At 55.3% G+C, this 23,537-nt stretch overlaps 2 protein-coding genes across 3 annotated transcripts in view; one reads left to right on the top strand and one right to left on the bottom strand.

Annotated features, from left to right (window-relative positions):
- Window positions 1-147: 147 nt before the first annotated feature.
- On the top strand, window positions 148-16,303 carry MAP4K1 (mitogen-activated protein kinase kinase kinase kinase 1). Of its 2 annotated transcripts, XM_035703317.2 has the most exons (31): window positions 153-372; window positions 543-600; window positions 716-806; window positions 1,509-1,573; window positions 3,075-3,130; window positions 3,217-3,264; window positions 3,436-3,478; window positions 3,564-3,636; window positions 4,207-4,338; window positions 4,766-4,828; window positions 4,927-5,008; window positions 5,410-5,526; window positions 5,752-5,830; window positions 6,374-6,432; window positions 6,509-6,552; window positions 6,633-6,677; window positions 7,448-7,490; window positions 7,937-8,102; window positions 8,197-8,279; window positions 8,674-8,758; window positions 9,770-9,846; window positions 9,926-9,986; window positions 10,747-10,855; window positions 10,942-11,000; window positions 11,211-11,314; window positions 11,850-12,024; window positions 12,259-12,321; window positions 13,128-13,217; window positions 13,304-13,374; window positions 14,276-14,331; window positions 16,115-16,303. In XM_035703317.2, exons 1-31 carry the CDS (start codon window positions 274-276, stop codon window positions 16,182-16,184), a joined length of 2,466 nt encoding a protein of 821 aa, XP_035559210.1. In that variant the 5' UTR covers window positions 153-273; the 3' UTR covers window positions 16,185-16,303. The 2 variants fall into 2 exon arrangements, with proteins under 2 accessions (XP_035559214.1, XP_035559210.1); XM_035703321.2 differs by lacking the exon at window positions 12,259-12,321 and having other exon boundaries at window positions 148-372.
- A 95-nt stretch (window positions 16,304-16,398) lies between these two features.
- The window catches only part of RYR1 (ryanodine receptor 1), a 117,859-nt gene continuing 110,720 nt past the window's right edge, over window positions 16,399-23,537 (bottom strand). Inside the window, 10 exon segments of the mRNA XM_025425100.3 lie at window positions 16,399-16,634; window positions 16,776-16,827; window positions 16,982-17,082; window positions 17,178-17,242; window positions 17,638-17,794; window positions 19,557-19,691; window positions 19,914-20,060; window positions 20,497-20,557; window positions 20,652-20,782; window positions 22,168-22,210. Of these exon segments, the coding sequence (XP_025280885.3) occupies window positions 16,539-16,634; window positions 16,776-16,827; window positions 16,982-17,082; window positions 17,178-17,242; window positions 17,638-17,794; window positions 19,557-19,691; window positions 19,914-20,060; window positions 20,497-20,557; window positions 20,652-20,782; window positions 22,168-22,210 (988 nt within the window). The 3' untranslated portion in view covers window positions 16,399-16,538.

Consider the following 23,537-nt stretch of genomic DNA (forward strand, 5'->3'; position numbering starts at 1 on the left):
CCCCGGGTCCTGGAGGTGGGGGGGGGGTCCCCTGGGTCCCAAGGCAAGCTACCCCTCACAGGCTCTCAGGGCCCAGGGGATAGGGGGTGGAGCCGGCTGCACAGCCCTGTGCTGGGGCAGGAAGCGAGAGTGGGGAGGGGGGAGGCCACAGCCAGCGGAGGCAAGGCTAGGCGGGTGCAGGGCGCAGGACGTGTGGGGAGGGAGGGAGGTGCCACACTCGAGCCCTGAGGCCCTGCTGGCCCCTGGGCGCAGGCCCAGCTCCAGCGCCCAGGGATGGACCTCGTGGACCCCGACATTTTTAATCGAGACCCCCGGGACCACTATGACCTCCTGCAGCGGCTGGGTGGCGGCACCTATGGAGAAGTCTTCAAGGTGAGGACACCCCTCCTTCTCCATCACCCTCAAACCAGCGAGCCATTGGGATGGGGCCCAAGAAAGGAAGGGGATGATAGAGGATCCCAGTCCCTGGCTTTGGCTCAGGGATGCTGAGGAGGAACTCAGGCGAATGGAGCCTGCCTGACTGCCAACTTCCCCTTTACAAGGCTCGAGACAAGGTGACGGGGGACCTGGTGGCAGTGAAGATGGTGAAGATGGAGCCTGGTGAGGACACAGGAGCTCCTTCCCCTCACCCCTATGCCTCCTCTCCGGACACTGGGATCGCCTCCCCCACACTCCCTTCCCACAGTGGCCTTTTCTTTCCTGTTCCTCCTCACAGACGATGATGTTTCCACACTTCAGAAGGAAATCCTCATCTTGAAAACTTGCCGGCATGCCAACATCGTGGCCTACCACGGGAGTTATCTCTGGTGATGAGCCCCAAACCTGCCAAGGGACCCTGCCCAGCCCCTGGTCCAGAACCCCCATTCCTGACCTCCAGTCCTGGAGCCCCATTTTAAACTGGGGCCCCCTGCCCAACTCGATCCCCAGTCTGAAGTCCCAGCTTTCTGACCAGAGTATTCTCTGATGTGATCTGCAATCCAGGACTCCCATTTCTGGGCAGTCCCTTCGTAGTAACCAAACCTGAAAGCAAGTCCCCTAAAACTAATCTTTCCTCATCCTGCCCTTCAGGTCCCCCATTCTACTCTCTGCTCTTTTAATTCTCTAAATCTCTGGACCCCTAAATTAATATCCCAGGTGTCCCAGTAATGACCTCTGTCCCCCAGACCTGGAACCCTGGGCCCCTTTGCACCCCCTCTACCTGCCCAACCTGGGAGATGTCTCCTCTGTCTTCTGGGTTAGTGCAGGATAGCAGAGTTCAGAGTCCCCCTGATCAAGAGTCCTAAGACCCGGGTTCGAGTTTGGTTGACCCTGAACATACATTTCCTCTCTGAGCCTCACTTCCCCACCTGTAAAATGGACATGGTGATCTCGCTCTGATGGACAAGGGGAGGAGGATGACAGCTGTTACATTCAAGTCCTTGTTGAACTGGGACAAGACAGATGGTGAGCCGGGGCTGTCCCCCAAGTGATGATTTCTTACTGCTGTTATCACTACTCTTGAATTGTAGGCTTCAGAAGTTCTGGATATGCATGGAGTTCTGTGGGGCTGGTTCTCTCCAAGACATCTACCAAGGTGAGAGGAAGGCAAGGGGATCCGGATACCTCCCCGCCTCCCATCCACCCCCACTGTCTCTCTGGGGTTGTGTCTTCTTGGAACCGTCTTTCCTGCAACAAGCTTCTCTCTGGGCCCAGGCCTGGCCTGGTTGCTGCTGGGAACACTGTGGTGATGGAGTGGGCCCTGGGCCAGGACTTGATGATCCGGCCCCAATCCCTCTGCACACAGTGATCCCCTCCCAACTCCCTGTGTCTGCATTTTCTCACCAATGTGTCTGTTCAGGTATTTGAATATCTCTATACTTTTGGCCCATAAGCCGGGTCCCCATTTTCGTTGACCGAGTGAATGAGTGCCTGCCTCTCTCTCTCTCTCTCTCTCTCTCCCTACTTTTTTTTTTTTGAAAAATGTGAGGGTGGGGATGAAGGGGGGCCTCTGATCACCTCTCAGTTTCTGATGGCCACCTCTGCCTTTGACCATCTCTCTGTGTCCTTGAACTCAAGACCTCAGAGGTGAAACCAGGAAGACATTCATTATAAATGAACATGGGGAGAAACTGAGGCCCTCGGAGGAAGTGGCTCACACAGCCAGGCTGCCCGACCTGGTCTCTGACCACTTCTGTGTGTGTGTGTGTGTGTGTGTGTGTGGTCTCTCCATCGTTCCCCCTCCATCTCTGCGTCTCTGTCTTTCTCAGTTTGTCTTTCTTTGTGCCTTTGGGTCTCAGTTTGAATCTGTTCCCGTTTCTGTCTCTCATTATCTGTGTGTGTGTGTGTGTGTGTGTGTGTGTGTGTCAGTGTCTGTGACCCCCAACTTTTCCTCATTTGGCCAAGTCCCATTGCCCCCTGCCCAGAACAGTCCTGTGGCTTCCATTTCCCTCCAAAGACAAGCCCGAGCTCCCCAGTGCGGACCCCACTTGCACCCCAGCTGACAGACTTCACCTCCTTCCACTTTCTCCCCCACCCCCACTCCTCTCCACCCACTTCGCTGCTTTCCAAACCCACCAGGCCGTCTCCACCTCTGGGCCTTTGCACTGGCTTTTCTGTTCCCCTCCAGGCCAGACTCATTACATCTTCTTGCTGCTGCCTTCTCCGAGTAGAGTAGACTTCACCGACCACCCTATAAAATGTCATACCCCTTCCCACACATATTTCCTGTTGTTGTTTCTTGCTGTTTTAGTTCTTACTATTTATTAGCATCTTATGCCCTCTGCTTTAGTTGTCTTGTTTACCGTCTGTTGCCCCGACTGGAATGTTCTCTCCATGCGGGCAGAGACCGCTGTCTCTTGTCCACGGCTACCTCCCCAGTGCCCACAGCAGTGCCTGGCACCCAGTAGACACTGTGAATATCTGTTGAGTGAATCTGTCTCCCTCTGGTACCCTGCCTTGGTCGCTGACTGTCCCTCCATCTCCCCCTTGCACTTGTCCCATCTGTTCCCTGTCCCCGTGTGGCACCTTCTCAGCCTGTGTGTGGGGAAGCCAGGTTGCCTGTTTCCCACCCAACACTACTGCTGTGATCTTTGCAGTGACAGGCCCCCTGTCAGAGCTCCAGATTAGCTATGTCTGCCGGGAAGTGCTCCAGGTGAGGCGAGACCCGGTGGGCCTGGGGCGGGGTCCTGCTCCAGCCCCTGGGGACTCACAGCACCCCATGTCCACCCTCTCCCATAGGGACTTGCCTATCTGCACTCACAGAAGAAGATACATCGGGACATCAAGGTGGTCTGGGGCAGCAAAGTGGCTTTGTTGGGGGGGGGGCAGGAGGTGGAAGTAGTGTTTGCAGGATTCAGGGTGGTGTTGAGCTGTGGGGTTGGGAAGGGCCAGGGTGTGGAGGCAGCGTCAGGCTGGGGGTGTCTCTGACAAGCTTCTGATTTCCCCCTCTTTCTCCAGGGAGCCAACATCCTCATCAATGATGCTGGGGAGGTCAGACTGGGTAAGTGTGATGGGGGGTGGGAGGGGACTGGCTGGGGGCCAAGGGGGTGGGGGCCCCAGGTCACTATATCTCTCTCTGCCTCTAGCCGACTTTGGTATCTCGGCCCAGATTGGGGCAACGCTGGCTCGACGCCTCTCTTTCATCGGGACGCCCTACTGGTGAGGGATGCCCGGTGGGCAGCTAGGGGTGCATGGGGGCAGTGGCCGTCCCCACCTGGGTCACCAGGACTCTCCTTCCCAGCTCCTTTCCCTGTGTCTGCCTCTCTGTTGAATATTCTGCTCACTTTTTGGCTCTCTCTCAAGTATTACATTTACCGAGGTCTCTTTGTGTTGGTTTTTATTCTGATTTTCTGTCTCTTGACCTCTGTGTGTCTTTTTTAAAAATTTTATTTATTTATTCATGAGAAATACGGGGGGGGGGGGGCAGAGACACCGGCGGAGGGAGAAGCAGGCTACCTGTGGGGAGCCCAATCCGGGACTTGATCCCCAAACCGGGGATCACACCCTGAGCCAAAGGCAGCTGCTCAACCACGGAGCCACCCAGGCGTCCCCGTGTGTCTGTCCTTATTGCTGTCTCTCTCTTCACCTTGATGTTTCTCTCAGCATCTGGTTCGCTCTCTGTCCCCTCCTCCTCTCTCTCTCTCCCTCCTGCCCCCACCTGCACGCCAAGGAGTCGCCCCCTTCCCCTCCTTGTGTCACCTCTGGCTCGCTGAGGGTCTCTGTCCCCAGGATGGCTCCAGAAGTGGCGGCTGTGGCCTTGAAGGGGGGATACAACGAGCTGTGTGACATCTGGTCCCTGGGCATCACGGCCATTGAACTAGCGGAGCTACAACCACCGCTCTTTGACGTGCACCCTCTCAGGTAGGCGGGCCTGACGAGCCCCCCCGCTGGGCCCAGAGACCTGCCCAGCCCTGACCCAGAGCACCCCCTGCCCCCACCTGCTTCCCTCACTTCGAGGCCCCCTCCAGGAGACACCCCGTCCTCACAGCGAAATCTGAGACCCTCCCTGCAAAGAACCTCTCAACCCAGAAAGCCTTTTCTTCAGGCCCCCCCAGTGGGAACCCCCAAGGCAGGATTCCTGATCTGGAGCCTCCCGTGGAGGTTGCTGCAGCTCTGTTGTGTGCTCCCCAGAAATGGCATCCCAGGGCCTTGTAAAACCTAAACCTCATTCTTGTTCTGTCCCTTGCTTGGCTCTCTGCTGACCTCAGTGCTATTGGGGACCCCTCAAGCCGTGAGGTCTGACCCCTGTTGGGAGTCTGAACACCATGTTCTTTCCTTACTCTTCTAGAGTTCTCTTCCTCATGACGAAGAGTGGCTACCAGCCTCCCAGGCTAAAAGAAAAAGGCAAATGGTAGGACAGGGCAAGGGAGGGCAGAGCCAGGATGGAGGGTCTGTCTGCTGGGAGAGTTTCTGGTCTCCTCACCTAGGATTTGGCTTCTTCCTCCCAAGGTCGGCTGCCTTCCACAACTTTGTCAAAGTCACCCTCACTAAGAACCCCAAGAAACGACCCTGTGCCACCAAGATGCTCAGTGTAAACCTCCCCTCCTTTCCCTGAAAGGCCCTTCCCAAACTCCCCGCCCTCTGCCCAGAATTCCCCAGGAACTCCCCAAGACTCTCCAAATTGTACCCCAGACCTTTGGCCAAGATACCCCGAGCTGTTAAAACTCAAAAATTTCCCAGGGTCTCCAGACCCATTCCTGGGTACGCTCTGAAATCCTGGGGAAGCCCCGTCTCCTCTAAGACACCTCAAAGTTCTCCATTTGCCCTTGCTGGGAACCCCAGATTCTTCTAATCCGTTCCAACCCCTTAAAATCCCCTAGTTTCCATTCCCCAGAGTTCCCTGCCTCTCCCTCAGTGGGCACCTTCCCCACCAGGTCCTTGAGCCCCTGTCCCAGCCTCTCCCCAACACCAGCCCCCTCCTCTCCTCTCTAGCATCAGCTGGTATCCCAGCCCAGGCTACATAGAGGCCTGATCCTAGATCTTCTTGACAAACTGAGGAATCCAGGGAAGGGGGCCTCTGTGGTCGAGATTGAAGATGAGGAGCCTGAGGTGAGGGTGCCCTGGCCGAGAAGGCGGGGGAACCTCCCAGCCCCTGCTCAAGCTGTAACCGCCCCCCCCCCCACCGCCTGGAGTGCTTTCCTGCTGCTTCTCTTAAAAGGAAAAAGGGGAGGGGTGTAGGGGGGCTTGGCACAGGGCTACGGGCTCCCAGCTGGGCTCACAGGGTGGTAGGGGTGCCAGGGGGCCGTGGCCTGATGCCGCTGCTGCTCTGCCCAGGTGCCCCCTGCCGTCCCCCGGCGAATCCGGTCCACCCACCGATCCAGCTCTCTAGGGATCCCAGATGCCGATTGCTGTCGTGAGTAGAGATTCCTTAAGCTTGGAGATCCTTGACCATAAACTAGATCCAAGAGACGCACTCCACCCCCAGTGATTCTCCCAGAGACGCTCAGCACCATCTGATCTCACGATAGAGCCCCGAGACCCGCGTCACTTCCACACAGACCCTCAGAGACCCTTGTCACTCACTATCTGACCCTGCAAGAGACTCCAGAAAACCTCATCCTCACCTGAACTTCAAAATGGCTATAGAGAACCCCCCCCACTTCTCTGACCTGCAAACAGACCCCGTGAGACTTCCCATAACACCAGGACCCCCAAAGAGATCTCAGAAATCTCTGTCACACCCCCAGGATGGAACCATGAAGACAAACACTATGTAACTTTGAGCCCCCACCTCCCTGATCCCAAACCCTGACCCCCAGATGAGACCCCTGCAAACCAAGATCCTTCCCCCTGGGGGACAGCCTCGGTCCTAAGATCCTGACCCCGGGCCCCCCAAAGGCTCCTCTTTTCCCAGACCCATTGCCTCTGCTCACTGCGTCACCCTCCTCCCTTCCAGGGCGGCACATGGAGTTCCGGAAGCTCAGAGCAATGGAGTCCAGACCCATAACCCACACGGTGAGGTGCCTCCCTCTGCTGGCCCCAGATGCCCTCCCCTCCCCTTGGGCACTGCTGACCCTTTGCTATCCTGCAGGCCCACTTACAGCCCCCCGGAGACTTCCGGAGCAGCAGTCCCAGGTCAGGGACCCTCGGTGTGGCGGGGAGGGGTCTGGGTTTTGTGGGGGGAACCACCGATGGTCATGGGTGTCACTCCTCAGGAGGCACCTGTCGGAATCTGACGATGACTACGACGACGTGGACATGTAAGAGAGGCGTGGCCCCCAGCCCCGCTGGCCCTCATCCCCCCCCCCCACCTTCCTACAACCACCGTCCCCTTCCATCCCGACCCCAACCTCAGCTCCTGTTTTCCCCTTGCCGCTCATCCCGGACCCCTGACTAGACCCTACAGCCTCCCCCTGCCCCCTCAACAGTCTTTCACCCCTCCCTGGCCCAGCCACTATTATCCCCCCAAGCCAACACCCCAGTTCCATCCCATCTGACCTCCGAACCCCCCACTACATCTCAGGCCCCCCACCACTCCCAGATGTTGCTCGGACCCCCAGACTTCCACTGCACCCCTAACCAGCAAAGCCCAGCCTTCATCCGCATCTTTCCCCCTGAGAACTTCCCCCATGCCAGACCCTCCACCGGAGACCCCACCTTGGCCCCAGCAGTCAGCCCCACCCCCAGGCCTGCATCAGCCTCACGCCCACCTGTTGGGTCTACACATCCAGCTGCAGTAGGCTCACAGGCCCTGCCCAGCACCAAGTGAGAACCTGCCCCGCCCCAGGGGAGCCCATGTGACCCGCATCACTAGGTGGCCACGACAGTTCAGGCCCGGCGTATTGTCCACACTTGATATCCAGCGCAGCTGTTGCCAGTATCATGAGTGCTCTAATCCTCAGCTCCAGCCCAGACCCAGTCACCCCCGATCCTCTTGACCTCAGACCTCCAGTCCCAAACCATCCCATCTGCCTCCCCGGCCTTGTTACCCCCCCCCCCCGCCCCTGCTCACCTCATCTTTGTGTTCCAGCCCCACCCCTGCAGAGGATACACCTCCTCCACTGCCTCCCAAGGTAAGGCCCTGGGCCCTACTGGAGCTGGGGGCTGGAGGCCAGGAGGCCAGGGTCCTTAGATGCTGGAATACTGGACACTTTAACCCTGGAATCTGGGACACCAGGTCCCTTGAAGTCTGGGAGACCGGATGATGAGCATGTGGGGATCTGGGAGCAGCCTCCTTGAACCTAGGGGAGGGATTCAAAGTCTTAGCCAGGTGGGCCTTGGTCTTGGGGACCCCAGCTCTAAGATATCTGGCATTAATCCTTTAATTGCTGGACTATGATGATGGCATGGGGTGGGCAGAGGGAGGTCAGGGTTGATGCCTGGAGTGGTAATAGGGCACTGTGGGGAGGGTCAGAAACATGACCAATGTCAGGCCTGGTGGAGGCAGGGCTGGGACTGCTGGGCGCCCTCTCTGAGATATTCTAACGTACTTTCCTCTGCTCCTCCTCCATCTCCTTAGCCCAAGTTCCGTTCTCCATCAGACGAGGGGCCCACTGGGGGCACTGGGGATGAGGGACAGCTGAGCCCGGGGGTGCTGGTCCGGTGTGCCAGTGGGCCTCCCCCACGAACCCCCCACCTCGGGCTTCCCCCCGCCACCCGAAGCCCCCACCTAACTGCCCATTCAGGTAATGGGGCGGGCTGGGACAGGAGGCAGGCAGGAATGTGGGTGGGCAGGGGAGAGGGGCCTTTGAAGGCTGACTTTCCCTCACCCTGTCTCAGAACCCTCACTCTGGAACCCACCCCCTCGGCAGCCTGATCAGCCCCCACTGTTACCCCCCAAGAAAGTAAAGATGAAGAGAAAGGTGAGCCCGGCTGTGCTGAGGATTCACACCCCCGGAGGGGGGGTGGTGGCTGGGATGCCTGGGGCTGGGATGGGCTGTGGGGAGGGGCAGAGTGATAGTGATGAGAGGTGACACTTGGTGAGCAGTGCCTTTGCACCAGACACTGCCCTCATGTCTTTATGGGGTGTAAGCCTTCATGGGGGGTAATATCACAGAGATAGACATTATTCCCATGTCACAGATGGGGAGACAGAGGCAGAGAGGGATCCATAGCTTGCCAAGGTGATAAACCTTTGAGGAAGTGGAGGGCAGGGTTTGAGGGCTGGTAGTCTTGGGACAGAGTCTTGACCCTGCACCTTCCCATCCCCTCCTTCCTTTCCTTGGATCTGCTGCTCTGCCCCCGGGGCCTGCCCAGGGATGTGCCCTGCTCGTGAAGTTGTTCAATGGCTGCCCGCTCCGGATCCACAGCACGGCTGCCTGGACGCACCCCTCCACCAAGGGTGGGTATTCAGAGGGTCTCCGAGAGCAACAGGGTGGGTGGGCAGGGCCTTAGTGGAGGCACAGAGGCAGAAACAGGGGAGGGTCTTCATAAGAGGGGGATGGGCAGAGCTGAGGCAGGACCTGAGCCCAGGGTTGGGGTTTGGGGATCACATACAGGTAGGATGGAGATGAATTTGAGGGTGGAAACTAGGAAAATAAGAGTCTAGGAGCCATGGGTGTCAGATATAACAGAAAGGTCAGAGTTTGAGATCTAAGGTGGGGGTAGTTGCAACCCTCTAACCTCAGTTAGAGGTTAATGGTAGAGAGGCTGGGGTCAGCATTTGGGGTCAGGAGTTTGGGGGTGGGAATGCAGAAAGGGAAGAGTTCGAGGGTGAAAGATGTGGAGACAAGGTCAGTGAGGGGTAAATGTTAAAGAAATGGCATCAGGGGCGCCTGGCTGGCTCAGTCGGTGGAGCATGCGACCCTTGATCTCAGGGTTATAAATTCGAGCCCCATTGTTGGGTGTAGAGACTACTTGAAAATAAAATCTTAAAAAAATTACTAAAATTTATTTAAAAAAAAAACAGCATTAGAATGTACAGGGGATGCATTGGACAGAAAAAAACACATTTCAAAGGGCCCAAGTTTGAGGATCCCTGTTGAGACAAGATTAGCATTTGGAGGCCAGAACTGGGAAGACATATGGACAGAACAGAACGTAGAGGGCTATTTAGGGAAGCAGGACTGATGTTTGGGTCAAAGGTCGTGGGGTGGGGGCGTCAGGATTTGTAGGATTTGTGGGTGCAAGCCCAAGAAGTAGGTGAGAATGAGACCAGCTCAGGGAACTGGGTCAGGGTTTGAGTTCACATTTGGGGAAACAGGAGCTGGGGATGTCAGGTGTGGGAGTAAGAGAGAATTGAGGGTCAGGGATGGGGAACAGACTACCAGTGTTTGGGGTCAGTCATGTGGGGGTCTGGGAGGCCTCCTCCAAGATGACATAGGTCCTAGTGTCCTTGTGTCTGTCTCCACAGACCAGCACCTGCTCCTGGGGGCAGAGGAAGGCATTTTCATCTTGAACCGGAATGATCAAGAGGCCACGCTGGAAATGGTGAGGCCAGAGCCTGGTGGGGGGCTGGCATTGGGGGTTCCCAGGGTCTTATGGGAGCCATCTCCTCCATTCTCTGCAGCTCTTCCCTAGCCGGACCACCTGGGTGTATTCCATCAACAATGTCCTCATGTCTCTCTCAGGTCTGGCTGTGGATTGGGTGGGAGGAGTGGGGTCAGAAGCTAAAGGGTTGAGAGTCCGGGGGTTGGGAGATACATGGGCACAGCTGGGGGAGAAAAAGTAGGCTCCCCCTTTACAGAGCCCACAGTTAAAATCTCAGTCCTCTTTTTGAGGTGGAACTCTATCTGTGTTTCCCTATCTGTAAATGTGATTCACAATAGTCCCACCTCAAGTCAGTTTTGAGGTAAGATCCACAGTAAGTCTTGACATTTCCTCGATGTATAGATGCCAATGAGAACTTATTCCACACGTTACTGAAATGGGGTTATAAATTAAAATTTTGTGTTTCTGTTTTAGAAACATTTGGTGTAAAAGAACTTCTAATGTATAGGAGAAACACCAAGCAAATGGGCTTCTTGAGTTAGTTATCATGTCTGTGACGACAAATCTTAGGAGAATTTCTAGATAGGTTTCTCCTTAAACTTAATAACGTGCATAACTTCATCTGACTGGTTAAATGTCCATAGGTTCTCACGTGGCTGAGCAAGCACGGGAAGATAGGGAACACCTTTATCTTACTCATTAGTCACCAGAGCCAAGCACAGTGCCTGGCCTACAGCGGGCATTTAAAATACGCTGAGCGAGAAATGAACAAATAAAAGTGCTGAGACTTGAAGCCTTGGGAGTTTCAAAGGGATGGGGCCAAGTGAAGGGCCAGGGAAAGGTGGGAGTGTCTGGTGTCCTATAACTGCCTGCTTCCCCCTACACACACACACACTGCAGGAAAGACCCCCCACCTGTATTCTCATAGCATCCTGGGCCTGCTGGAACGGAAGGAGACCAGAGCAGGAAGCCCCATCGCTCACATTAGCCCCCACCGGCTACTGGCAAGGTACCAGCCCCCAGGGGCACCGCAGACCCCTGTAATTCCCCCTTCCTGCCGTCCCTCTGCATTTATGCACCTACTTTCTTCTGCAGGAAGAACATGGTCTCCACCAAGATCCAGGACACCAAAGGGTGCCGAGCTTGCTGCGTGGGTGAGAGAGAATCCCTACTGGGTGGACCTGAAGCGGGGGAGGGTGTGCTGGTCCGGGGGCAGGCTCGGGCTGCAGTGACTGGAGAGGATGGTGGGGTGAAGGCAGGCTGTCCAGAGTCTGGGGAAAGATGTGTGCCCTTTGGGGGGGTGAGGAGCGGGTCAGGGAAGGGGAGAGAGGACTGACCCTAACCCATCCCTCCCCACCCCACAGCGGAGGGTGCGAGCTCGGGGGGCCCGTTCCTGTGCGGGGCATTGGAGACGTCCGTGGTCCTGCTTCAGTGGTACCAGCCCATGAACAAGTTCCTGCTGGTCCGGGTAGGGGGTCTGTAGAGGCTGGGGATTCTGAGGTTCAGTGGCCAGGGGCTTGCACTCCTTACTACGCTTCTGCTGAGAGCTTCGGGAAGCCCGGCTTCCACCCAGGCCCCGCCCACCTGCGGCAGGTGCCCGGAGGCTCCCCCTCCTGAGGGCCTCTGGAGCCTTAAACTCCTCCTCTCACCCAGCCTAATTATTTTGCGGGCCCTACGTCCCACCCCCATCCCACCCCCGGGTCTCCAAGGAGACCCCACTCAGACCCTTTGAGTCTAAGGAGACTTTGTTGCCTTTAAAGGGGGCACGACCCCAACAGAAGCCAAGCCAACTCTCATTGCTAAGGAGGCGTCACCGCACTCCTCTGGGCTCTCACCCCCTGAAGTTTCTAGACCGCATCCCTCCAAACCGAGGGCCCGGGGGAAATACTCGCGAAGACCCCCGCGGGCTCTCCGCGTTCAAGCCCCGCCCCTCGGGCCCGCCCACCCAGGCCCCTCCCCTCGGGCCCGCCCCCTGAGCCCGCCCCTCTCCGTGCGGCCTGCAGCAGGTGCTGTTCCCGCTGCCGACGCCCCTTCCGGTGTTCGCGCTGCTGACCGGGCCAGGCTCCGAGCTGCCCGCCGTCTGCATCGGCGTGAGCCCCGGGCAGCCGGCGAAGTCCGTGCTCTTCCACACCGTGCGCTTCGGCGCGCTCTCCTGCTGGCTGGGCGAGATGAGCACAGGTGAGGGGGCGGGGCTGGCGGCGGGGCGGGCTCTAGCCTGCGGTGGATTGCGAAAGGGGTTGAACCCGGGGCGGGGGCAGAGGTGGAATTCATACACCTGCTGAGGTTGTCCGCGCGTCGGGCCGCGGTGATAGGCGGCTTTGGCCCGCGGGCTGGGGAGTGGAGAGGGCGCCTAGCGGGGGAAGGCAGGATCGGCGGGACTGGCTTTCGAACCTCCCTCCTCTTGTCAAATAGAGCACAGGGGACCGGTACAGGTGACCCAGGTGGAGGAAGACAAGGTGATGGTGTTGATGGACGGTAAGGACCCCCCTTTCCTCCACTGTTCTTGGATATCTGCCTCGCAGACCCTGTGCTGCTCAGGAATGCTGAACCCCTCCAGGCCTTGCCCGGGTCCTGCTTTGCTTCTCAATGAATTTATTCTCCATCCTTCTGACCCTCACTCTTTTTTTTTTCTTTTAAGATTTTATTTATTTATTCATGATAGACATAGGGGGAGAAAGAGGCAGAGACACAGGCAGAGGGAGAAGCAGGCTTCATGCAGGGAGCCTGACGTGGGACTTGATCCCGGGACTCCAGGATCGCGCCCTGGGCCAAAGGCAGGCGCTAAACCGCTGAGCCACCCAGGGATCCCCTCTGACCCTCACTCTTAAAGCCCTCTCTCGGGGCGCCCGAGGGGCTCAGTCGTTAAGTGTCTGCCTTCGGCTCAGGTCATGATCCTGGGGTTCTGGGATCAAGCCCCACATCAGGCTCCCTGCTCAGCGGGGAGTCTACTTCTCTCTCTCCCTCCCTGCCGCTCTGCCTGCATGTGCGCTCTATTTCTCTCAAATAAATAAATAAATAAAATCTTTTTAAAAAAACAACAAAAGTTGGGCAGCCCGGGTAGCTCAGCGGTTTAGCGCCACCTTCGGCCCAGGGCATGATCCTGGGGACCCAGGATGGAGTCCCACGTCTGGCTCCCTGCATGGAGCCTGCTCCTCCCTCTGCCTGTGTCTCTGCCTCTCTCTCTCTCTCTGCGTGCGTCAAAAATAAATAAAAAATCTTTTAAAAAATAAAAAAAAATAAAAAACAAAACTCTCTCTCTCTCCCTCTCTCTCCTCTTCTAGGATCTTTGAAGCTGGTGACCCCAGAGGGAGCCCCAGTCCCAGGGCTTCGAACTCCGGAGATCCCCATGACTGAAGCGGTGGAAGCCGTGGGTATGTGCAGGGCTGGGAGGCACCCCCCCGGCCCAGAGGGGAGGCTTAGTGATACCCAAGGGTAATGGGCACTGCTTTCCTCCCAGCTATGGTCGGGGGTCGGCTCCAGGCCTTTTGGAAGCACGGAGTACAGGTGTGGGCTCCAGGCTCAGACCAGGTAAGCTTCTCCATCTGACCACCCCCAACCCTGCCCCTCCCCTGTGGGTCTTCTGGTTCCGTAGATGGAGCAGAAGTATTGAGTCAGGGTGTGGAGCCCTGACAAGAAGCTTCCTCTAGTCTCAGTTCAGACAGGTCCTCTTCTTTTTAATTTTTTTTTTTTGTATTTTTTTAAAGATTTTATTTATTTGAGAGAGAGAGTGAGTGCATGATCCAGGGGGAGGGGCAGAGAGAGAGAGGGAGACAGACTCCCCGCGGAGCAGGGAGCCCTACATAGGGCTCAATCCCAGGACCCCAGGATTATGACCTGACCAAAGGAAGACATTTAACCCACTGAGCCAACCATGCATCCTTGGCCAGGTCCTTGTCTATACCCCAGGGTCTCTTGGGTCCAGAGGTCATTACAGGCCACTGTGTGATCTTGTGCAAGAGATTTTGCTTCTCTCTGAGCCTCAGTCTCCAACTATCAAAGGGGGGGAGTCACTAAAGAGCTACGTGGGTGGTTAAGAGCATGCACAGACTGCCTGGGTTGGAATCCAGCTGATTGACCTTAAGCAAATGACTTAACTTTCCCATGCCTTACTTTCCTCATCTGGAAAATGGAGTGAAAAATGCTCCTTAGCTCATAGAACACTATGTTTCAGACAGATGCTGCCCCTATATGTTTGTATTTTATTTAATCTCCACAATCACCTATCAGGAAGGTCCTGTGATTTCACAGGTTAGTAATCTGAGGCACAGAGAAGTAACTTGCTTGGGGTCACACAGCTGGTGAATGGTGTTAGCAAGAATGATTATTTCTGGACCTAGGACTAGAAGTTCAGATACCCCCCCCCACCCCATTCTCTTTAAGGGAGAGGGGAAGAGTCTTCTAGATACTGACACACACACCTTTTCCCCAGCTGTTGCAGGAGCTGAGAGACCCTACCCTCACCTTCCGTCTGCTTGGCTCCCCCAGGTATGGACTTGGGGAAGGGAACACAGAGCCTGGGAGGGGGGCTTCTGATGTGGAGAGGTGTCTTGCGATGTCTCCAGCCACCTGTATCTTTGGCCTGGACATTCTCTCTCCTGGTCTCCCTGCTTCTATCTCTGCCCCTTATAGTCTATTCTCCACAGTGCAGCCCAGGGGGCATTTTTGTTTCTTAATTTTTATTTTCACTTTTTATTTTGGCATAACTTTTGACTCACAGAGAAGGTGCAAAAATAAATGTAAAAATTCTTAAATCTTTGTATCCCCTTCATTCATCCAGATTCCCCAGATATTAACATTTTGACTGTTTTGGGGGTATTTTGTGTGTTTTGTTTTTGCCATGTTTGATTTGTCTTCCTCTTTCATATGTATATGATTTTTTTCTGACCATTTGGGTGTGAAACAAAGACCTACTCCTGCAGACCACAACACAGCTGTCAAAATTAAGAAAATGGCACTAATACTTCTCACTGCCTTCTAATCCACATGCCCAAGTCTCACCAGTTGGCCCAATGATACTCTTTATAACCAAATAACAGTACTTTTTTGGGGGGTCCAGGAGTCAATCCAGGATGATGGGATGCATGTAGGAGTCAGGTTTCTTTCATCTTTAGCCTGGAACAATTTTTCAGGCTTTCTTTGGTTTTAAGGACCTTGATACTTTTGAGGAGTACAGGAAAGTTGTTTTCCAGAATATTCCTCAGTTGGATTTGAGGTCTGAGGTTAAGCATTCGGGGTAGGAATACTCCCAGAAGTGATGGCTTGTCTTTCTCGTGCATCCTATCAACACATGTCTGTTTGTCCCATTATGGGTGATGTTCTCTTTGAGCATTGGGTAGGGTGCAGGTTTTACAGCAGAGAAACCTGCTGTAAAGCTACTCTTTATATTAATAAGTATCTTTTGGGGTGATTTGTTGTGAATGTGTAAATATACTCTTTCTCATCAGACTTTCACCCACTGGTTTTAGCATCTATTAATGATTTCTGCCTGAATATATTATGAGGAGAGTTACTAAATGGTGAATTTCTATTTCTGCACTTATTAGTTGGCATGCTCCTGTGGAGGAGCTTGTCCCTTCTCCGCCGTGTGTGTGTGTGTGTGTGTGTGTGTGTGTGTGTGTGTGTGTAATTTCAGCACAGCCTCATGGATTTCCATTTTATTCTGGGGGTTAAAATCTATTACTACCATTCTTTACTTTGAGATGCAAGAACTCCCACATTTAACCAGTGAGAGCCCCTTCAGGGATCTCTCATGACCTCTTGACATGCCAGAGAGGTCTTTTAAAATCTCAGTCCCATTATGTCACTCACCCTCCCAACCCCCATTTAAAACTACTGTGGCCTCAAGATAAATACCCAGTCCTGGCCACAGCGCACAAGACTTTGACTTCTGCAACCAAGTCCCAAACTCTCCCATCTCAAGGCCTTTCCCTAGGCTGTTCTTTGCCCAGAACACCCTTCTCTGACCTTTCACCAAGTTCCCTCCTGAGCCTCTTGGAGGCTCCACCGTCTATTCTTTGGGCCACCTCAGCTGACCCTTCAGGATAGGTTTCCTGAAGGACGCCCCGTGCTGTTTTGCACTCCTGTAATTCACTAATTCATGTTGGTCTCCCATTCTAGATTGAGCTCCTCAAGGGCAGAGACCCTGTCTGCTCATTACCGTGATAGCCCAGCACTGTGCTGGCACAGCCTCTGTTAACTCCTTTGTGAATGAATGAATGAATGAATGAACAGATGAATGCATAAACTGACTTCTCTCCTCCTTTCCCAGGCCTGTGGTGGTGGAGACACGCCCAGCAGATGATCCTACTGCCCCCAGCAACCTCTACATCCAGGAATGAGCCCAGGATGGGAAGGGGTGGCGGTGTCAGGAACTGGTCCCGCAGCCCCATCCCCAACAGACATACACATTAGTGGTCATGACATGAACTTGTCTTCCAATAAACATGACTCCAGCCTCTGCTGTCATCTTGTTCTTCTGGACAGGGAAAGGGGAGGGCAGAGTTCCCGGATGCCCACCCACACCCCAAATATCAAGAATCCAATACAATGATGTCAGGGGTATAGCACGGACTTTTATTTCTCCAGTACATGGTCACCTGTCCCCCAGCTGCCTTTGGGGGCGGGTTTGGGGGCTAAGGGACTTGGAAGAGTAAGGCACTTGAGGTGGGGGTGAAGGGCCAGCTGGGGGTGTCTCAGCTAAGCTGGTCCTCGTACTGCTTGCGGAAACAGTCGCCAGCTGGGAAGAAGTCCCAACATCTCTCTTGGTACATCTTCCAGACATAAGACTCCTAGGGTTGGGGTGTGGGGAAGAATGGTCACATCCTCCAACGCTCAGGCTGACGCGAGCTTTTTACTGCCACCTGCTGCTTGACCTTAAATTTAAACTCTTCAGGACCCTGCCCACTGTCCTCCCATTAAGACCCCGTTACCTGGCCCGTGTGTTCCGTCTCGTCCTTATTTATCAGATACATCAGGAAAAACCTGGGGATGGGAGAGCGGCGGAGATAGGTCAGGACTACCCTACTCCTTCTGATTGGCCGGTTGGGAATCCACCCACCTGGAGACCACACCTAACTGGCCAAGGCTCAGTGACCCACGCCCCCACCCCCTGATTGGCCAGCGGGCCCATGCTCACATGTAATTGGCCAGGTTGTGCTCCTCTAGCGTGTGCGTCTCGAACCCGTGCGGTGTCGTATCGAAGTAATCGCTGCCGATGCCGCAGATGAAGCACTTGGTCTGTGGGTGACGGGGGACATCAGAATCCAGGCCCATTCACACCCTACCCCCCACTATCCCGAATTCCCTCGGGGTCGCCCCCAGACTTGATCTACCTCCATATCTTCCTTCACTTGCTCTTGTTGGTCTCGGAGCTCGCCAAAAGCGTCAATGATCAGACCTGTGGTGGCAGGTGCAAGTCAACGCCCACCCTCTGACCCAACTCAGACTCCTCCCTCTTCCGGCTACCTCCCTCTGAGCCTTGCCTCCCGTCCCCCATCTCCCCCATCTCACCTTGCTTCCCAGAGATAATAACACTTAGCCTTTACTGAGCACTTGCTATGAGCAAAACACCTAGGAAGTGACTTCTCACCATAACCCTGCGAGGTTTTAGGATCGTTAATTTCTTCATTTGCAGATGGAGAAACTGAGACCCAGAGAGGTCACTTGCCTCAAGTCTCACAGTAGGAAGAGGCAGAGCCAGGATATGAGTCCAGGCAGTCTGCACTCTTAAAAGGAGCTAGTGTGCCTCTGGGCACTGGGCCCCCCACTGTCACAGCCGTGACCAGCACTGACCCTGAATGATGGCCAGCAGGATGACGATGACGAAGAAGAAGAAGGTGATGTCGAAGACCACCCGGTACAGCTCATATTCATCGCCCGCTGGGTCCTCAATCTCATCCCCGATGCCGCCACCAGCTCGGACACCCACGTACATGTGGAACAGGTAACACTGTGGGGGAGGGTGAGAAGCATACTGGTCATGCGTTCTGTGACTTGACATTCACCAAGCAGGGGACAGGGGACATAGCAATGGACTGAGACGGCTCTGCACCCCACCCTCTCAGGGTTCACGAACATGGCATCAGATAGTGACAGTCCAGAAATGATCAAAGCTGTGATAGGGAGAACACAGGCTGAGGGACAGAGCCAGGGTGGGGGAAGCGCAGGAAGCTCTGAAGCTTTGAAGGCCTGCCTCAGTCAGGGGGACCAGGCAAGATTTCCCTAGAAGAGGGGACACGTGGGAGCTGGAACTTGAAGGAGGTGTTAGGTGGGAGAAAGTGTTCCAGGCAGAGGAAACCACATGTGTTCTGTCACCACTGGGGAGCGAAGAAGACATTTTGCTCCCCGGAGGAACTGAAAGAGCTTCAGCGAGGCTAGAAATGAGAGCTCCTGTGAGCAAGAGCAGGGAGAAAAATGAGGCCCGCCAATGGTCAGGGAGGGCTTTCTGTAGGAGGCAGCACTGGAGTTGAAAGGTGACGTGTCAATGAAAGAGAGGCGTGGACCTGGGGCCTGTGGTGGCGGAGGGAGAGAATGTCAGATGCAAAGGGCCTGGGTGGGAGGAAACACATGGTCTTAGGGGAACTGAAAGAAGACGGGCAGCCAGAGAGCAGAAAGCAAGAGAGCCTGTGGTTAGACTCAGGCAAAGCTGGCTGTTCCCTGGCCTTGTAAGCCACAGTGAGGGATTCGATTTTATCACACAGCACTGGAGAGGTACGAGAAGGTTCTGAGCAGGGAGGGGGGCAAGGTCTTCCTGGCCTTTGGGAAAAACTTTATGCTTATTCTCTCTGCATCCCCAGGAAGTGAGAGGACCCCTCGTCTTGGTTAAGAGCCAAGGCTGGTGACTGGTGGGAACAGGGCTATATGCAAGACTAGGTCTGGCGGGGCCTCAGATGTCACGCTGAGGAGCTGAACTGGGTCCTGAGAACATGGCACCAGGGTACCGGACATCTCGTGAGATCACCCGGAGATAAATTCTTCTCCACTGTGACCTATGCCTCCAGTTGAGCCAGCTCCATCTGGGTTAGGACCACCACAGTTGGAGTAAAAGAGAAAGTGTAAACAAGCATGGCATGCTGATACTTTGGGTGAAATTTATATGTATATATATATATATATATATATATTTTTTTTTTTTTTTAAGTAATCTCTATCCTTGATGTGGGACTTTGGACTTACAACCCTGAGATCAAGAGTCGCATACTTGCTCTACCTACGGAGCCCACGGGGCACCCCTGGGTGAAACTTTTATAGCTAACGATGAGAGCAGCTACACCTATGCAATCTTAATTCATGCCAGTACCATTCTATGACTTTTAAGGGAGCTCCATTGAGTCCTAAAACCAGCTGTAGGCTGTAGGCACTGTTATTACACAGCCATTTTGCAGGGCAGGACACCAGAGCACCGGGAGGTTGAGAGGACCACCCAAGGTCTCATGGCATGTGAGTGACAGGTGCGCCATGCCTGAGCACCTTCCCATAATAGTTTCATACCAGCTTTAAAGGCTCAAGTAGCATTCCAGCGGCGGCTGACGCTTACTGAGCACCGGTTAGGAGCCTGGCGCTCTTCAACAAAGTCCCTCACAAGTCTCAGCTCGCGGAACCCTCGCGATAAGTCTACGGGGTGGGTACCACCATTAACCCCCTTTACAGATGGGAGCACTGAGGGTCGGATGGTCAGTGACCGGCCCGAGAGTGCCAGGGGAGGGGCTCACCGTCATCATGTCATCACACTTCATGTCGGGCTCGTCCTCGTCCTCGCTCTTGTTGTAGAACTTGCGGAAGAAGTTGAAGGCCACCACGGTGTACAGGTAGACCACCACCGCCAGGAGGCCCACGGTCATCACCAGCTGGGGGGCGCGCACAGCCGTCAGCTCCGTGCTGGGCCTCCCCGGCCCTCACTGTCAGTGTGGCCCTCCCTCCAGGGTCTCACGACCCACACCCACCCTGGCTCAGCCCGCCCAGCCTCGCCCCTCCTCGAGGGACCTGCCCAACCCTCCCCCCCCCACCCGGCTCAGACCGCCGGCTCCTCCCTGCCAGGCTCACAGCCCACAGTCAGGTCCTCTCCACACCTGCTTCCCATTATGCGTGACGGAGGAGAGGATGGTGCGCAGCGTCTTGACACCCATGGCAATGTCCAGGAGGTGGGCAGCAAAGAAGAAGTTGTTGTAGTGTCCCAGGAGGGACATCACCATGTACCAGCCCAGATATAGGAAAGACTGTGGGCACACAGGGTCAGGAGTCAGGGAGCACATGGGGGACTCATGGGGAGCACTCAGGGTTCAGGGAGGGTTCATGAGGGTCAAGGAGCATTGGGGGGGTTAGGGAGCACTCTGGGAACACGGATCCAGCGCTCTGGGGTCGGGGTGCCATCTCAGAGTATTTAGAGGATCGGGAGCACTCTGCAGTAATGGAGCACTCTGGGGGCAAAGCCATCCTGGGGGTAGCTGGGGAACCCTCTGCTGAAGGACACGGTCTGAGAATTTAAGAGCACCTGAGGGACAGGGGGCCTTGGGGGGCAGCAGGTCTCATAGGACCAGGGGTGCACAGGGGCTCAGGAGTCAGTCCCTGGTCAGACACACCTGGGAGTGGAGCCCCCAGCCCCCCAAAGGCCCTTCTCCTGCAGGTCATCCCCCACCGATGGCCCCTCCTCACATTGTCTGTGAAGATGACCCCGAACTTCCAGATCTGGTACTTGACGTCAATGGACATGAGCCTGTGTGGGGTGGGAGGAAGGGGATGCCTGAGGCTCAGGCCCTGGCCACCTTCCCTGGCCACCCCGGGGCTGTGCAGGGCAGTCCCTGACTCACCAGGTGAGCAGCCCGGGGGGTGGTTCAGGCTTACGCTCGTTGTGGGCCGTGATCTCCAGCGTGGCCAGATCCATGCCCAGCAGCTCCGCGATCCGCTCCCGCCCGTAGATGTCGCCGTGCTTGTCCAGGACCTGCACAGGGGAGCATGTGGCCGTGGGGATGCAGCTGGAGTGGGGGAGGGCCCCAGCCTCCGTGTGTGTGTGGGGTGGTTTCTGGAGACACTCTCAACTTGGTGTGAGAAATTAGGGGTGCATTTTTTCCTGGAGAGAAGGGCCAGTTTTCTTCAGATCCTCAGGGGGAGGGTCCAAACGTGATAAAGATTCAGTTGATTCATTGGCCACATTAATAGGGATAATTTATTATTATTAGATTGGTAGTCGAGGAACCCTCTATAATCGGGCCGCTGTCATCTGTGAACTTTTCCCACTCACCTCCCTCATTCACTCTGCTTCCGCCATACAGACCCGCAGACCTCCTCACAGTTCCTCAAATATACCAGACATTTCTGCCTCAGGGGGTTTGCACTGGCTGTTGCCCCTGCCTAGGACACTTCCCCCAGATTTCTTTCTTTTTAAAAAAATATTTTTATTTATTTATTCATGAGAGGCACAGAGAGAGGGGAAGAGACACAGGCAGAGGGAGAAGCAGGCTCCATGCAGGGAGCCCGATGGGGGACTGGATCCCAGGACCCCGGGTTCACCACCTGAGCCGAAGACAGACGCTCAACCACTGAGCCACCCAGGCTTCCCTTCCCCCAGATTTCTACCTGATTCACCCCTTCACCTCATTAACTAGTGTGTCCTTTCCTGCCTCCTCCTGGCCAACACACACACTCATGCACACGCACACGCACACGCTCCCCTCTTCACTGCTTTTTCTTCTTGTAGCACATTATCATCACCTAACCCCCTATGAATGTGCTCATCATCTGTCTTGCCAGCTCCGGTGTCGTGCTTGCCGCTGGATTCCAGCTCCCTAAAGTGATTCCTGGCACACAGCAGGTGTTTGATAAATGCTTGTTGAGCGAATGATCTGATTTTCCTACGTGCTAGATACTGCCCATGCAGTGGGCCATATAATCTTTGCAACAGCTTCGTGGGGTCAGCCCTCTTACAACCTTACTTTGAATCTGAGGGAAACTGAGGCACAGAAAGCCTGACACAGGGAGAGGTAAAAGCAGGCCATTCAGCTCGAGAGTCTGTGCGCTCCGAACGGCCCACTTCACCTCCCCCTCTTCCCTCTTCACTGGTACTCACTGGTACTCGCTCTGCGCCAGGCTCTATGCTACGCCCGTTGCACGTATCACATCATCACATTGCATGTATCACATCAAGTAAGTGTGACTACTGCGCCCATTTCCAGATGGGCAAACTGAGGTGCTGCCCAGGGAGCCACAGCCCCTTGCCCAAGGTCGCACACAACACGAGCCCTTGTGGGGCTGGGATGGCCAGGTGGCACAGCAGGGGACCCAGCCCGGGAGGCCCTTCCACCCTCCCACCCACGTTGTCACCCTCACCTTCCGCTTGACAAACTTGTCCCAGTAGTTGCTGGGGAAAGACCTGCGGGGGGCAGGGAGAGAGAGAGAGAGAGAGAGAGAGACTGAGATGTTAGGGCAGGAAGGGCAGGAGTCGCCAGCCAGGCCAGGGTGTCGCAGTTCCCATGGCTTTCTCACGGGGGACCCCGCACAGTACGGTTGTATCTCACTTGGATTCGGGCTTTAAAGACCTCTTGCTATTACTCAGCCATTAGAAACGACAAATACCTGCCATTTGCTTCGACGTGGATGTAACTGGAGGGTATTATGCTGAATGAAATACGTCAATCGGAGAAGGACAAACATTATATGGTCTCATTCATTTGGGGAATATAAAAAATAGTGAAAGGGAATAAAAGGGAAAGGAGAAAAAATAAGTGGGAAACATCAGAAAGGGAGACAGAACATGAGAGACTCCTAACTCTGGGAAACGAACTAGGGGTGGTAGAAAGGGAGGTGGGCGGGGGTTGGGGGTGAGTGGGTGACGGGCACTGAGGGGGACACGTGATGGGATGAGCACTGGGTGTTATTCTATATGTGGGCAAATTGAACACCAATAAAAAATAAAAATAAATAAATAAATAAACAAATAAAAAAATAAGAAGGGGGGGAAAAAAAAAACCTCTTGCAAGGTCAAGTTTGCCCCAGGTCAACCATTGCCCCCACCGCCATCTTTGGAGGAGCCCGCCATTTTGGGGAGCCCCCCACGTTGGAGGGCAGCCTGCTGTGTTTGGGGGAGGATGCCATGTTGGGGGAGGCCGCCATGTTGGGGGCAGCCTGCCGTGTGGAGTGTGTGTGTACACCATGTTTGGGGGAGGCCGCCGTGTTTGGGCAGCCTGTCGTGTTTGGGGGAGGATGCCGTGTTTGGAGGCAGTCTGCCCTGTTTGGGGAGGCCGCCATGTTGGGGGCAGCCTGCAGTGTTTGGGGAGGCCGCCATGTTGGGAGAGGCCGCGGGTGTGCCTTCAGGGCCAGGATGTGCGGAAGACCCCACACGGCCCTCCCGTGGGGCAGCTGTTGCGTGGGAAGGGCAGGGAGGGCTCCCAGCCAGCAGCCTGTCTTGCTCCGGGGCACTGCTGTGCTTTCTCACACCATTTTGTGGAAGCTTACTGGATGATTCTGGCCCACAAGTGGAGGCCCTCAAATCCTGCAGGGTGGCCAGTGGGTTTTGTGGGGTTTGGAGTGGAGAGTTATCAAGGATCCACGGGTTCAGGCGTGTTTGATGTGTTTGGATTCGCGGCTCCTCACTGTCCCCTGGTTTGTCCAGCGGGAGCCGCTTCCACGGGCAGGGGGTCCTTTCAGCAGGTCCTCGCGCTGCCCTCTCTGACACAGGGTGACCTCGGTGATGGCACCTC

The sequence above is a fragment of the Canis lupus genome, chromosome 1 (assembly GCF_003254725.2).
Source record: "Canis lupus dingo isolate Sandy chromosome 1, ASM325472v2, whole genome shotgun sequence".
NCBI classification, from domain to species: domain Eukaryota; kingdom Metazoa; phylum Chordata; class Mammalia; order Carnivora; family Canidae; genus Canis; species Canis lupus.

What these genes read in the sequence shown, in the direction of transcription:
- MAP4K1 (XM_035703317.2), top strand. Translation starts at nt 274, where the DNA reads ATGGACCTCGTGGACCCCGACATTTTTAATCGAGACCCCCGGGACCAC. An exon ending in TGAAGCGGTGGAAGCCGTGG is followed by an intron (nt 13,218 to 13,303) that starts GTATGTGCAGGG and finishes CTTTCCTCCCAG; the next exon opens with CTATGGTCGGGGGTCGGCTC. An exon ending in CGTCTGCTTGGCTCCCCCAG is followed by an intron (nt 14,332 to 16,114) that starts GTATGGACTTGG and finishes CTCCTTTCCCAG; the next exon opens with GCCTGTGGTGGTGGAGACAC.